The sequence below is a fragment of the Pangasianodon hypophthalmus genome, chromosome 26 (assembly GCF_027358585.1).
Source record: "Pangasianodon hypophthalmus isolate fPanHyp1 chromosome 26, fPanHyp1.pri, whole genome shotgun sequence".
Taxonomy (NCBI): domain Eukaryota; kingdom Metazoa; phylum Chordata; class Actinopteri; order Siluriformes; family Pangasiidae; genus Pangasianodon; species Pangasianodon hypophthalmus.
In genome coordinates, this window is record NC_069735.1 from 16,947,142 (window position 1) to 16,963,277 (window position 16,136).

A 16,136-nucleotide genomic window follows, 5' to 3' on the forward strand; every position below is an offset into this window, starting at 1 on the left:
CAAGTTACACATGTGACCAGTTCCTTCAGCTTGACTAAAAGTTTGGTAGGGATGATGGTATTGAATGCAGAGCTATAATCAATAAACAGCATCCGCACATAGGTGTCTCTTTCCTCCAGGTGTTACAGGCAGAGTGCAGGGCCATTGCATGGTGTCATCAGTGGATCTATTAGAGCAGCAAGCAAACTGGAACGGGTCCAAGGTGTCTGGTAGAGAGAATGTCAGTCACTGATGTCAGTGCTAGAGGGCGGTAGTCATTCAGGCAGGAGACAGCAGTTTTCTTGGGGACAGGGATGATGGTGGTCTGCTTGAAGCATGTGGGGATCACAGTCAGACTCAAAGAGTTGCACTGTTGAGTAGAAGATGAGTAGATTAAAAATGTTAATGAAAACATCTGCTAACTGGTCAACACAGGCCCTCAGGACATGAGGTCATGACAGGTCTGTGGAGGCCATAAGGTCCTGGTGCCTTCTGAGTGTTGACTCTTATGCTGATCAGGTGTAAAAAGATCTCTCCAACTTGCAAATAGTGTTCCTTGGATAGGCTCTGGATCCACCACCACCCTGACCATGATAAAGAATGAACATGAATGAATTCAATATGAATAAATGAAGTAATAAAATTAATTCCTGTGTTTCTCATCCAGGAGTCATTGTTTTGTTACTAACAACATTTACAACATGTGCTGTTTCACTTCCCAGTAAGTAAACCATAAAAGCATGAACACAGCAAACCATGAAAGCAAGAAAACTACTTTAGATTCCTCTAAAGAAATATATCTTCTGAAGTAACAGAGATTTTTTTTTTATTTCCATATTTCTATTATACTTTCTATTTCATGTCGACATTTAGGAACATTTCATCCTTCCTGTTTTTATATTTTAACCCTTTCATGCACAGTGTCCACACACTGAGAGTTCATTTAAGACTGTTTTTAAGAAAATATATGATGTAAATCACTTCCAAGTTACATGAGATTATTATGGTAATTTAACATAAATCATTTTCATGTTGCTCTGTAGGCTGTTTGCCATTCTTTATGTCTCTGGTATAATTTTCTACATAAATAAATAATATTTATAATATAATAATATAAATTAAAAAAAGATTGTGCCAGACAATGAATGTCTTAGCTGTTTATAAAACTAGTTGTTTTAAATAAAGATTGTGTACATGTCAAAAATATTGCTATATTTTGTTCAAAAATAATAATTGCTAAAACATTGAATATTTTAGATCTGCATGTTAAAGAAATTTAGTTTCTAAACACATTGTTTATTATTTCAGGTATAATGTTTTATCCTTTTTTTAGTCAAGGTATTCCATCTCATGGACAATCTATCTACATTTTATTTTTATTTAATATTTAATATATTCAAATATATTAATTTTTTTAACATTTATATATATAACATTATACATATATAACATAAAATATATATATATATTTTAAATCCTAATCTGACATGCAGTTATAAGTGAAAAAAAAACTAAAGGATCTGGATATAATAATAATAATAATAATAATAATAATAATCTACGCATTAAAGGGTTACATTACTAGTGCAAGTAGATTTCATATATATATGTAAAGTTGGGTAACTCTTTTTTTTTTTCAGATGCAAGTCTCACAGTACCTGAAAAATGCCAGGTATGGTTGAATTGTCCTTGAGGATACACTAATGAGACAGATGTTATTAAGTTTACATGTTTTTTGTGTATTGTTTTATTTTAGGATTAAAATTAAAGATGATTTTATTTGAGGAGTAGCTGAGATTATGTTATATTTATATTTCAAAGATGAAACCTAGTGGCGAGTATAAAAGCCTTTTGGATGACGTTTTTATGTTCAGAAATATCAGTCATTTGTGCTCTAGGTTGATTTAACAGTAGAGTGTGCGCTGGACTTGCTGAACCTAATTCAGAACAGAACGGCTCAGGAGCTACCGCAGGAAGTGAGATATATTTAGTGTTGTTGATTATATTATTGTGAATTTAAGTGTAAAATGTTCATGGCATTTGAATGTGTATGTCATGGATTTTACTCTGATTGTTGGATAGACTGTGGAAAATTATTTGAACAAAGTGATGAACGTTACAACTTTTATGAAAGACAACACTAAAGACCAGAATAAACTAATATCCTATGGAAATGGTGTACTGGACGTCACTGAGAAACTGGTGTCTGCACTGGTGAGGAAAACAGACACCATCAAATCCATCAACATTTCTCTACAATCTTTAGGTATGGAACATGTTTGTCAACACTGCTGCTATAAAATAAATCTATAGTTGCATGCAAAAGTTGCCTTTTGTTCCCTTAGGACAAAATGTAGAAAACTAATTTCGTTTATAGCAAAAACATATCTTACCATCAGGCACGGACAGAGTTTTACTGAATGAAGCAAACAAATCCTAACCAACTTCTATTCTTCTGCAAATTCAACCACACTCAACGCATTCATTGGGTTAACTCCTTCTGAGGACAATAAGAAAATATAAAAACTTGAACATAATAGTTAATATTGATTTCTATCTTTCCAGAGGTTCAGGTAATTATGATTGGACAGAACAGCTCTGTGAACGAAATCCCCTCTCTGATCACAAGCACTGCTTCCATGGATATCGAGCTCACTGGGATCTTGAAGAATAACAATGGTATAGTAGTGTTCTTTACATTTTTACTTTTTTTTTTTTTTTTTTTTTTTACAAAGTTTAAAAATTTAAAAAGAATTTATTTAAAAAAAATCCCCTTTTCAAGCAGATGATCAAAATAGCCACTACAAATTTGACCTTCAAATTAAAATAATAGTCCCATCTCATTTGTAATTTGTAGGCAGGGGTCTTCAATCTTATCCACCAAGGGCTGGTGTGGCTGTAGGCTTTCAGCAATTTTATTTAAAATTTAAATTCTTACCTTCTGTTTAATTTATTTGAATTCTAAATGATTTTATTTTTTCTTCTATAGAGGAAAAAAATGATCATGTAAAAAAGCCATTTATTCCCAAAAAAATGAACAAATTAAGTAAATAAGTACAGTGCAAATGTTTAGACAACCCTATTCTTTATATAAATGCGCTTGTTGAACATCTCACTCCAGATTTATTCCCCTTTGCTGTTATAATGAGCTCCACTATTCTGGGAAGTCTTTCCACTAGATGTTGGAGCGTGGCTGTGGGGATTTGTGTTCATTCAGCTACAAGAGCATTAGTGAGATCAGGTGCTGATGTTGGTGAGGAGGTCTGGGGTGCAGTCGGTGTTCCAGTTCATCCCAAAGGTGTTCAGTGGGGTTGAGGTCAGGGCTCTGTGCAGGACACTCGAGTTCTTCCACTCCAACCTTCACACACCATGTCTTCATGGAGCTCGCTTTGTGCACAGGGGCATTGTCATGCTGGAACAGGTTTCAGCCTCTTAGTTCCAGTGAAGGGAAACTATAATGCTACAGCATACAGAGACATTTTATACAATAATGTGCCTCTAACTTTGTGGCAACAGTTTAGAAAAAGCCCACACATGGGCATGATAGTCAAGTGTCCATAAACTTGTCCATATAGTGTAGCAGCTATAAACAGTGGTTCCTTCCCCAGCCTCTCTTTTTTCTCTTTCTGTTGAAGTTAATAAGACAAAAGCAACCTGTGATGTTACAGAGAAAGTATAAAGCATAAATATTCCCATGTTGGAAAACTGACATTTTCTTCATTTCAATGCAAGGATCAGCTGCTGTGGCATTCATGAGCTACACCAACATGGCAGCCATCCTGAAACTTAAGGTCTTTGACACATCTATGATTAGAAGGAAAAGCATGATGTCTGCTGTGGTGTCAGCAACACTTCCCCGAACCACCAACACACACCTCACTACACCAGTCAACGTCACCTTCACACACATCAGAGTAAGTTATTTCCCTTATAGAGGATTTATTTATTATTTTTAATTACCCATGTTCAGATTTTATTCCCTCCTCTTCCGCACTAGAAGTTAGACCCTGAAGGTGTTCTCTCCTGTGTCTACTGGAAGGAAACTGAGTGGGTTGAAGATGGTTGTAGCATCACAAAGCAAAATAGCACTCACACTGTGTGCTCTTGTGATCGTCTGAGTACCTTTGCTCTCATCATTGAGACTGACCCAGTCGTGGTAAGAGACCAAGATACTGTAAGCACTATCCTGCAAGATATTGCATAAGCAGCAGTTTGAAAAAGAGGCAGTGGTTAGCTTCATGAGTCTCAGAGGAAGCACATGTTAGCCTTCTGTTAGTGCTGTTAAAGTTCACTGATAGACCCTTTAATAATTGCATGATAAGTGAATGCCATATCAGATCCCACTGACGATTCTGTGTTAAAATAATGTTCTGCTTTTCAAATAGCTGCATTTGGACCATGTTTGAGGACACATGGTTTTAGGTAGAGTACCACACTGTATACAAAAACAGAAAACACAAAGTCAGAGATTCAATTCCATCCGATTTAGATTTGTTAGTACATTTAACAGAAAATCTGAATTAGTTCCCTAAAGAAAAACTCCCTACACTATATAACGAAAAATCCTCAAGAGGAACACACTCCAAAGGAAACCCATCTTCTTCTGGGTGACAGAAGATAGAGGGATTACAAAGAGTAAAGACAAACAGTACGGAGTGTGTGGCGTGGATACTGAATGATCTGTAAGAGCATGATTGTGAGAAGAGTTTTAATAATAGAAAAGCATCACTTCTTTTAATCTTTCCAGATTTACACTTTCTTGGTCGTGCTCAGCACAGTGTCTGTGGCAGTGGGAATGATATTTCTGAGTTTGTCTATACTTACATTTGCCTTTTGTCGTCGTAACACAAAAGTGACCAACACGGCTCTGATAAACCTGTGTATAAACCTTCTGCTGGCTCAACTTTTTGAACAAATCAGACAACATTTCCAGGTCTGTAGAGGCCCTCGAAAGGTGAGTCTTGCTGTCTACATGCTTTACATTCTCAGCAGGTAAAAATCAATAATGTAAACTTGAAATAATTTGATTTTTTTCATCTCTCTTTCTACAGAAATTGTGTGGACCGCTGGAGGTCATTCTATCATTCTTCTATTTCTCAGCGTTTATGTGGATGTTCGTTGAAGCTGTGCTGCTCTTCATTTTTGTGAAGAATTTATCAAAGATCAGATTAAACCAGACAGATGGGATTAGCTGGAAATGGTTGATTGTGATTGGCTACCTTTTCCCCCTGGTTCTGGTGGTCATGTATGCTCTAAAAAATTCCGACGTGTTAGAGTGAGTGCAGGAGACTGGGCTAATTACAAGATTTAATTTACATTTATGCCACAGCGTTGTGGAATTCTGGACTGCGATTGGTCAGAAGGTGCTGATTAATCTTCTATAACAGCAGCTCTGACAGTAGTGCAGCTGTTTATATTAATGAACTCGTTCTAGTACGTTATTGTTTCTATAGAAACAGCTGAACTACGTAAATGAATTATAACTTTTAGCTATTGCTCTAATTAAGTTTTCTGTAAGGAGACATTTATTAAACATGTATGGAAGGAGTCTCCAGTGTCAGCACTTTTGTAACAGTCAGAAGTTAAGCTGTAAGCTTTAGCGTAAAGCTTGGAGTTTAAGCTTTGCAGTTTCTCGGTAACATGGCAAGCTACGTTTTCTTGTCATGTTAACTTCAAGAGAGAGAAAAAAATAAGGCTGGTGAGGGAGTCACTGTTTATAGCTGTTATAACATAAAGTGAGAATGGGAACTGACTCCTTTCAGGGAAATTCTACAACATTAAATATAACTATAAACATAAAAAAGTATCTAGGTTTTTTTTTTTTATAAATAAATAAATATTAGCAAATTTCTGTGGTATAAGAGGAATAAATCATGAGATGTGCTGTTATAGGAAAATAATCCATTTTGGAATGGCAAACAAACGATTACAATTTTTTTTATTGATTGTATTATGTGTGTTTTTTATGCAGATGGAGTGTAAATGTGATCACAACTACCATCATAATTGCATGCATTATTCTTGGAGTAAGTACTGCAGACTGAAAAGAATTAAAAGCCACAAATACCCAAAGCCATTACAACTAAGCAGCTGTTCGATAATTTAATTCATTTGAAATATTTTCTTTCCCCTGTGCAGACAAATGCTGTAATCTGCACCATCACTATCATCATCTTGATCTTCACTCTGATACGGCTGAAAAACCAGAACTTACAGATGAGTAACACCAATGATACGAAACTCATAATAACTGTGATGTTTAAAAGCCTGGCCCAGTTTTTTATCCTCGGCTGCTCCTGGATAATCCTCTTCATCCCAACTAATGATAGTCTGCTGTATACTGTCTTCGAGTTCATCAGCTCCCAGCAGGGCACCTTCATCTTCCTGGTCCACTGTCTCCTTAATCAAGAGGTCAGCACTCAGCACTTTGTTTTCATCCAAATTTTAACAGAATTTAAGAATTTTATAGTTACATTACTTTTTAAAAGAAAAGAAAAGTTCAATACACCATTTGACTATACTTTTGTGTCTCTTCTCTTCTACTTCCAGGTCAGACAGAAGTACAGGAAATACCTGTGTGCTTTCTGCTGCTTCAGCAATCGTAACACTGCTACAGCAGATGTGCAGGTGACTCAGGGAACAGCATGAAGGTCCACAGGGCTATTATTGTCAGGGTTACGTTAATAATGTACCATAGGTGCTGTTATAGTAAACTACTGAGTGATGGAGTGGTGTGATGAAGCAGAGTTACCGTTACCACCCTGAAGATTATTTTCTTAAAACAGCACGTTCCCAAATGTTTTATTTCTCTTATACCACAGTGAGTTTCCAATGATTACAATTTTTATTTATTCAAGAAAGACACATTATACTTTTTTTGAGACCATTTATTACCTCTTATCATTTATACTGTCAAAGCTATAAACAGTTAATAACTTTATTATTCCAGTTAATGCATTTGTCTCGTTTAAAAAGGCTTATTCACTGATTTACACAAATGTCTGCTTTTAATGTTTTAGAAACTCTTTTTAAGGTTTTGTTGGCCCTTTTATGTCACATGTTTTTTAGTTTTTGGTTTTCTATATTAAAAAAAAAGAAGAGAAAAAGGTGTCTGCTGTTCAATTTTATTATAGGGCAAGCTAAAATGACAATTTATTAAAGAATAGAATCAGGTCAGGATTGTGATGTGTGCTGGATTGTTTAAAAAGCTTATGAACGTTGCATAGCTCAGTGTAGGAATTTCTGGTTTTGATAAAAGTGTGTGATTACAAAGGATTTTTTTTTGCTGTTAATAATGATGATCTAACCTTCCCTGACTTAATCACATAATGATGTGTATAAATAAACTATTCAGAAAATGATGATCTAATAAAGGATTGTCAAATCTCTCTCTCTCTCTGTTTCTCTCTCTCTCTAGTGCAATATACAATTATTGCTATAAATAAATATTTGCAATTATTGGGGCAGTGGTGGCTCAGTGGTTAAGGCTCTGGGTTCCTGATCAGATGTCCCAGCACTGTCAAGTTGCTACTGTTTGGGGAAGAATCACATATGTGATGAACAGGTGTCCACATACTTTTGGCCATAAGTGTATTTCTTCCATTTATGAGCTCCAGTGTGTTTAAACTGAGAGCAGGTTTGTCCAGGCAGATTCACGTTGTAAGAAAGTCTCAGTTTTACTTAGTTAACAGTGGAAATTATCTAGAAAACACCAGGAAACCCTTTATATAGTAATATAATTACCTCATAATACATAACCAGTTAGGCAACTGACTTATTATTTAAATCAACAAATACATTGATATCTGTTTTAACAGATTTCTCATGGACATAATATGTTTCTTACTGAAATGATTTGAGCTGCTTATCACATTTCTGCCATCTGGAATCTAGTAATAGTGTAATAATGATATATACTAAAAAATACCCTGAAAAGCATTCATAGCTCTCCCTTCACTTTAAGAAGGAAAGCTTACCTAAGTACATAACTTTCAGTAATACTACTAATTATATTCAGCAATATAATTACACTCACAAGGTTACAGTGGTACATCACCATCACGTACTATATCTATAAAGCATTACAATATAATTACCAAAATAACCTGTTACGGGGCTCGGCGCTAGGATGTATAATAGTGTCCTGAAGATCCCGCTTGACCCAGAGGAAAATATATACGGTGTGGAGCAGAACCAAGTGTGGAGACGGACTGCCAAATGGCTCTGCCTGAAAAACGAGCGCCTCGAGCGGGGTGCGAACCTGGTAGGTTGTGTGATAAAATGGCTGAACTTGAAAGGACTAAATATTTCCTTGCGAATACTAAATATATCCATCCCTCAACCTCAGTATTCACTTTTCTAAACCTGAACCTCAATATTCACTTTGCTAAACCTCAAACCATTACACTAATTAGTTAGAGCAGAATGACACCATTCTGCTGGCTGGCACAGAACTATTTCCACACCCGGAGTGAGACCATTGGAGGGCTTCTGAAGAGGCGTGGCCAGGTGCTGCACATTCACGCTGATTACCTGCATGAGAGCGCCATCTTCTAAAAGCCCGTGCAGGTGGCCGCGGATTTGCCTGAGAAGGCACCCACCGCGTTACCTAACCATAATAACGTATCAGTGTCTGGGCGCATAGTCGAAAAGTAAAATCATTACAGTATTTCTAAAATATATTTATTAAAATATAACTCTAAAGTACAAGGTGTCAACAGCAAATAAATAATATGTTATAAAGGTTCGACCATTGCGGCTTCTGTTATAGCTAAAAATACACTAAAAATGCTATTTTGGTGTCTAGCGGTGCCACTTTGGAGTCTTCCACTGCTACTGTGGAGTGGACTGGTGTCTGTGAGACAATAGAAGGCAGCAATATTCAAATACTCAGTTAATCTGGCACAGTGTCTCTCGCAAAATATATATAGGCTTTAGTTTTACTGTAAAACAGTTCAGTGGGGTTGTGATATAGCTGTTTGGTTTGAAAGCCACATTTTGCAGCTTTTTTTCTCTTTAAATCCACCCATTCTCTTTAAATCCCCCCATCTCTCTCTGTCCTCAGACGATGATCAGGACTTCCAGGTCCCAAATGCAAATGATTAAGATTTACAGATATGTACACAGAGTATGTAGTCAGATTGTTCTGAATAAGCCTGTGTATTTTCATATGCTGCCAGGAGAGTTTACTCAACCAGCAGAAAAATGATCCTTCTATTAAAACTTAAGTTTTTTATTGACAGGCGAGGTGTGGGGTGTTGGGTATGAATGTAACGCTGCTTTTTCTCATTTTTAATAAGTAGTTCAATATTTCATAAATGCTTTTTCCTCTTTTAATAAATAAGGAACCTGTTTTATATAGACATTACTGTGTCTTAGTCACATGCAAAGAAATGCTGTAACGCAAACATGCCTTCAAAAATAATGAAATTAAATGTTTTCTACACAAAACAAACTAAACTAAACAAAGTCAGTATCTGCTATGACAGCTCTTAGTTTATATAAATCCATACTTCATACAATTTTATGAGCGCACTGGACGGTAAGTTTTACTGACCATCTTGGAGAATATGTCACGGTTCTTCTGGACTTTGTCATGGTTGCTTCTGTTATTGCAGGTAAAACCTGACAGCCAGCATATGTAAGATTTCTCTGTTGTATTTAATTTTGTTGGAAAAGCAATGTTTGGATTAAATAAATATCTAAGACATACATTGTATTTTAAAAAAGGTGGAGCAGTTGTTGTCTGGAGAAAAGCCATTTACATCAAGGAAGCTGAAACTTCCTGATACACTCTAAAATATATATGTGCCACGTGAGATGGTGGCCGCTCTACAGACCGATGGTCTTGAGCCACCACTGTAGGGGTCTCATGTACAGCAGGCCAAATGGTATCACCTTGGCCATCAGACCCAGCAGTCTCTGGAACTGCTTACAGTGAGTGATCAGCCTTCTCTCACTCTCGTGACTGCTGTGAGGATCGACTCGATCCGAGCAGGAGATAGACGTGCCTGCATCGTGGTCGAATCCCCACCACATCCAGACAAGCGATTCTCCAAGCAGACTTTTCTCTGCATTTAGTCTTAACCCCAGTGGTTCCCGACGCCGAACCGCCGCCTGAGCTAATATCAACCAATCGTCGATATAATTCATACTTCGTGAGAGTGCGGGGTGAGAGTGCCAGGCCGAATGGAAGAACCCGATATTGGAAAGCTTCGCCCCGAAAGCAAACCTCAGGAACTTCCTGTGTCAGGGATGGAGATATGGAAATATTCGTCTTTTAGATCGATCGTGACAAACCAGTCCTCGGACCTGATCTGAGACACGACTTGATTGATTGCGAGCATCTTGAACATCAGTGGCATGACTGAGTGGTTCAAATGACGCAATTCTAAAATGGGACGCAACCCTCCATCCTTCATCGGAACGATGAAGTACCAGCTGTAGAACCCGGACTCTCTGTCATGAGGAGGGACCACCTCGATGGCCTCCCTCCTCAAGAGAGTGTTTACTTCTTGTTCCATTACCAGAGCCTGCTTTTTTTTTTCACATTTGGCAGGGTTGGCAGACCGATCTCCTGAGGGCGCTGAGGAGAGACGGGCACCGTGTGATGAGGTGTACACCGCTCTTCCCCTGAGGGGCCTGCCCTCAGAAGTCCTGGGCCCCAAGTGTCAGGACTTCCTGGCCAAGGTCTTCTTAGACCGCAGAACGGTCAGCAAATCCGGCCTTGCTCTAGAAGACCCCAGTGAACTGTTTTTGAGCCTCCCAGTATGAGGAGCTGGTACACAGAGGGGGCTGCTCCTGCCTGGCAGCCCCATGAGCTAGAGAGCGGCGAGGGAGGAACCGACATCCTCAGACTTAATCTCCCCGCCTTCGTCTAGCTCCCTCAGCAGAACAGCTTGGTAGGCCTGCAACACCACCAAGCGCCAGCCTGGCCTGCTGCCGTGTACCCCTTGCTCGCCAGCGCTGAGGTGGTCCGCAGCGGCTTGGAAGGCAATGCCGGAGCCTTCAGGGACGATGCCGTGCCAGGGGACAGATAGCTAGCCAGCATCTGTTCAACGCGGGGCATCACCCTGTAACCATGCTCACTCAGCCCCGCCACATTAGCATAATAGCTGGAGGCGGGACTGAAGATACAGGCCGAATAAGGCCTCCCCCATGACCTAGACACCTCGGTGTGGAGGTTGGGGAAGAAAGGTAGGCTCCGGCATGGAGGTGGTGGCTTACTCCGCAGAAAGCGTTCATCCAGCCTGCTTGTCTGCGGTTCAGCCCGTTTCTCGGTGGGCCAGTCGATATTCAGCTGGGCCACAGCACAAGTAACCACCTCCAAGAGCTCCTCATACTGGGAAGATTGAGGGGGCGAATCCTCATCGACGCGGTCCACGTCAAATTCCTTGGAGGAAGACAGGAGGAGCATTGAGCCCTCTCCCCGGGGGGAAGAAACCGTGGTGTGGGCTTCCGATCCCAGAGAGAGGGCAGTGGATCTGGTGGGTGAGGAAGAAGATAGGGGCTGGCCCGTCTCCATTCCCTCCACCAAATCCAGCTGCGATCCCCACGAGGAACGCTGGTGAAGGCTCCCTTCTCAAAAACAGCCTTCTGGGAGTGGAGCACATGCAGCAGCAAAAGCCCGGCTCCCTCGAGAGCCAACTGTGCATGCTCCGCTCCCAAGCAGACAACGCACAGACCGTGTGTATCCACATCTGTAATATAGCGTGGGCAGAGAGCCACATACAGCCTGAAACGGTGCCTGCTCTAGCCCGTATGTTTAGTCTTCGCGTTGGCTTTCAGCATGCCGCAGCCAAAGTGAAACAAACAGTATAAAAGGACCGACACACAGAGCACGCGTTGAAGGAAAAAGGCTGCCGCTATATCCACTGCATGTGCTTTTAAGCTTCCTGGTCGCTACGTCACCCCGTCCGTGAAGACTCGCCCATCCATTGGACTGATTACGTCACACGTGATTCAGAGTCTGGTCATGCTGAAGGCGTTCCCATAGCGTTCTGACGTAGCTTGAGTTCCTGAAGGGGAACTAATGTTTGGAATCTAAAATGTTTTTGTGCTGACTTGATAATGTAGAAGTCATAACATAAAAATCTATAACAAAGTTTGTCCTGAAAAAAAATAGGGTGCCTAAGATTTTTGCACAGTATATATATATATATATATATATATATATATATATATATATATATATATATATATGTATGTATATGTATAGGGTTAAAAACAACTCAACTAGTAGTCCAAGCAAGGGTTGACAGTGCACCTTCCCCATGTTGGGTTATTTTTGCCTGAAAGTTGAGTTGCATTTTGTATTATTATTATTATTATTATTATTATTTATGCAGTTTGTATTCACACAAACATGTAACTCTGTACTAGACTGCAAGGTGTGTTTACAAACCATCACAAATTTAGTAATAAATGTAACTAAGAGATTTTATATGCTGTTTGTCTCCAGAGTGAAGCTAGTTTAACATTACCAAGTGCTCTATTGTGAATACCATTGAAAATATACTCATTTTAAATTTTATCATAAATACACCTGTGAGATTATTTCAGGATAGGTGCAACAGTGACCGAGCTGATAAGTCAACAAAAATTACTTGATGTAACCATCTGGGATGTTTATATATTTATGATTATTAAAGAGGATATAGCCTTCACCTTTATTTTTAAGGAAAAAAGCAGGCTGGATGTCAAATCCATAGTAATCATCATCATCGTCATCATCATCATCTTCATCATTATTTTTTGTTTTTTTCTTAACCCAGTTTCCATTCAGATTGAACTAGCCCATTCCACTGATCAGCTGTATAGAACATCCTGCCTGGTATTTCCTGTATAGACTCAGATGCCACTACCACCCTGACCCGTATACAGCATAACATAATCAAATGAATTCCTGTGTCTTTCCTCCAGGAGTCACTGTTCTGTTACTAACAACATTTATAACATGTGACACTTCACTTCCCAGTAAGTAAACCATAAAAGCATGAATCCAACTGTGGATTACTGATGATGTATTCAAGCAAGCCATTGTTGATTTATAGTATGTAATGCAGTAACTCATGTTAGTTAACAGAACTAACAGAGTAACTTCCTCTTATTTCAGATGCGAGTCCCGAAATACTTGGAAAATACCAGGTATGGTTGAACTGTCCCTGAGGATACACTGACGAGACAGATCAAGTTTTTGTGTAGTGATTCATTTTAGGATTGTACTTGAAAGTAATGTTGAAGTTCTCTTTGTAATCTCTTTGTAAACATTTCAGCCAATAGAAATTTGATTATTGAAAATCATCTGATGCTATCTGACAAGTATCTTAAATTAAGGCTTGTTGTTCTTATTTTGTATCTCAGATCGTAAATAGTGGCAAGTTTAAATGCCTTTGCAGTGATTTTTGAACATTTACATGGACTAACATGACTTGGATTAGCAGTTTTTATGTTCAGAAATATCAGTCATTTGTGCTCTAGGTTGATTTAACAGTAGAGTGTGCGCTGGACTTGCTGAACCTAATTCAGAGCAGAACGGCTCAGGAGCTACCGCAGGAAGTGAGATATATTTAGTGTTGTTGATTATATTATTGTGAATTTAAGTGTAAAATGTTCATGGCATTTGAATGTGTATGTCATGGATTTTACTGTGATTGTTGGATAGACTGTGGAAAATTATTTGAACAAAGTGATGAACGTTACAACTTTTATGAAAGACAACAATACCGACCAGAATAAACTAATATCCTATGGAAATGGTGTACTGGACGTCACTGGGAAACTGGTGTCTGCACTGGTGAGGAAAACAGACACCATCAAATCCATCAACATTTCTCTACAATCTTTAGGTATGGAACATGTTTGTCAACACTGCTGCTACAAAATAAATCTATAGTTGCATGCAAAAGTTTGCATACCCTTAGGACAAAATGAAGAAAACTAATTTCTTTTATAGCACCAACATATCTTACCATCAGGCACGGACAGAGTTTTACTGAATGAAGCAAACAAATCCAAAAAGGCTAACCAAAACCAAAGTAGATAGCCAGGCAAAGTATCAGGCGATCAGTGGTCAGGCTCAGTATCATATGCTATGGGAGAGACTTCACTGAAATATTCACTGGAAGTCCAGGTTATTTATGGCAACTGTGCTGACTGGGAACAGATGGTTGTGATTAGAAGTGTACAGATCATGCGATAGAGCACGTGACTGTGTTTTTAATTCTTTGTGATATGACAGTGAGGGCTTTCTCAGGTTTGTCAAACTGGATCTAGAGACATAGTGAAGGGCAGGTGATGGGCATTCTTAGACAGACTAGACACCTGCAATGAAAACTGGCTTTGGGAATGTGAACTGTCACAGGCATTTCACTGGCAGTGAAAGAGCCTGAAATAGCATGGATAGACTGGGTGGAGTCAGCTCCAGGAGCACACTTATTTTAAAAAGAAGCTCTGTGTTTATTGGTCAGTCTCTGTCCCTATCCTCACCTAAGATCACAAGTTATGGGTAGTAGGAGTGTAACATTGCATGCAAAATATTTGATTAATTATATAATTATGTATCTAATACAATTGCACTGTTTAAACACCAGAGGTCCCAGTCTGTGCAACCCATAGAGTTATGCATTATATGTTATACAATTACATGACCACGTTGTAACAGTTAAAAAGAGCTCTTCAGTAGCTTTGAAGCAACACCATCCCCACACTGCTGAGATCTACAGAGCCCACAAAAGTCTGCCATTTTAGCCAACTTTGGAGCTCTATTTCCAGTAAAAATTACACCTCAGACATTGCTATGGAGATAATGAGCTTCAATCGAGCATTTCCCCTTTCTCCTTTGTTTATTCAGTCAAAATTTGGGGAGAATTTACAAATTTATTCATTTTCATTTTTAAGATATGATCAACCTGTAGTACATTTTGTTTATAATATTTAACCTCTGTTTGTAGAAATTTTTGGTTTCTTTAATTTGATACAAATTTTAGACAAAAATGCACATTGTTTTCCGTTGTTTACGATTCAGAAATAAAAAGTAGTCTTTTCAGTCATAATTTTTCTTCATTCAAATTTTGTTTGAAATTTTCTGAGAATGGAATTGAATCAAATAATGAAGCCAGATTGTGAACCGATTTGAATCATGACCAGAAAGTATCGTTACACCCGTTACAAGAATAACAACGGTATAGTGGTGTTCTTAACATTTATTATAATGTCTCTGGCTAAAATTCCCTACTGCAAGCAGATGAGCAAAAATGTCACTACGATGTTTACCTTCGAAATAAAATCCAGGCGATTTTTCAGAACTTTTAATGAACGAAACTGCTGTAACCTCCACTGTAAGGTGAACTGTACTGTTACAGTTCATAACTATAGTGAAATAATATGTGTTAAAAATTGTGTAACAAGGCCACAGTTACGAATATTTTCCACAATAAATCTGACTGTATAACAGTCAGACAATAATGACTAAATAATAGCGCTTATTTTCTGTTTAATTGGTATAAATTCAAAATATCTTCATTTAATTCTTTTTCCCTACAAAGAATGAACAAATTAGGTAAGGATGTTCATGCTTGAGTAGGTAGACTACTGTTCAAATTTTGGGCACCCTAAAATCATTCTCTTATATCTTCTGCATTAGAGTGTGTATTAGAATGCACACATTAATATAAACCTGTTAATCAACACCTTCTGACCAATCAAGAATTTTTTTCTAGCTAATGGTAAAATTACTCAAGTAGGCAAATTCAAGAAATGTTATCAAATCTGTGTATCCAAACAGATTTTCTTTTGTAATTTTAACCTTAATTTCATTTTAGCTTCTGTGGCCTTTATGAGCTACACCAACATGGCAGCCATCCTGAAACCTACCTTCTTCAAAACATCTATAAAGACTCGGAAAACCATGATGTCTGCTGTGGTGTCAGCAACACTTCCCCAAGCCTCTGCCACAGACTTCACTACAGTCAGCTTCACCCTCAAACATGTAGATGTAAGTTATTTGACTTTAAGAGGTGTTCTCTTCATTTTCAGTTACCGATTTTCAGATTTTACTCCCTCCTCTTCCTCACTAGAAGTTAGACCCTGGAGGTGTTCTCTCCTGTGTCTACTGGAATAAAACTGAGTGGGTTAAGGATGGTTGTAACATCACAAAG

The 16,136-nt window shown here is 38.4% G+C and overlaps 1 protein-coding gene across 1 annotated transcript; it reads left to right on the forward strand.

The window, feature by feature from the left end:
• Positions 1-2,106: 2,106 nt before the first annotated feature.
• Positions 2,107-6,627, forward strand: LOC128317493 (adhesion G protein-coupled receptor E2-like). The gene is made up of 6 exons (XM_053229669.1): positions 2,107-2,245; positions 2,545-2,658; positions 3,712-3,893; positions 3,977-4,135; positions 6,118-6,390; positions 6,529-6,627. The coding sequence occupies exons 1-6, from the start codon at positions 2,107-2,109 to the stop codon at positions 6,625-6,627; spliced, it is 966 nt and encodes a 321-aa protein (XP_053085644.1).
• The last annotated feature ends 9,509 nt before the right edge of the window (positions 6,628-16,136 follow it).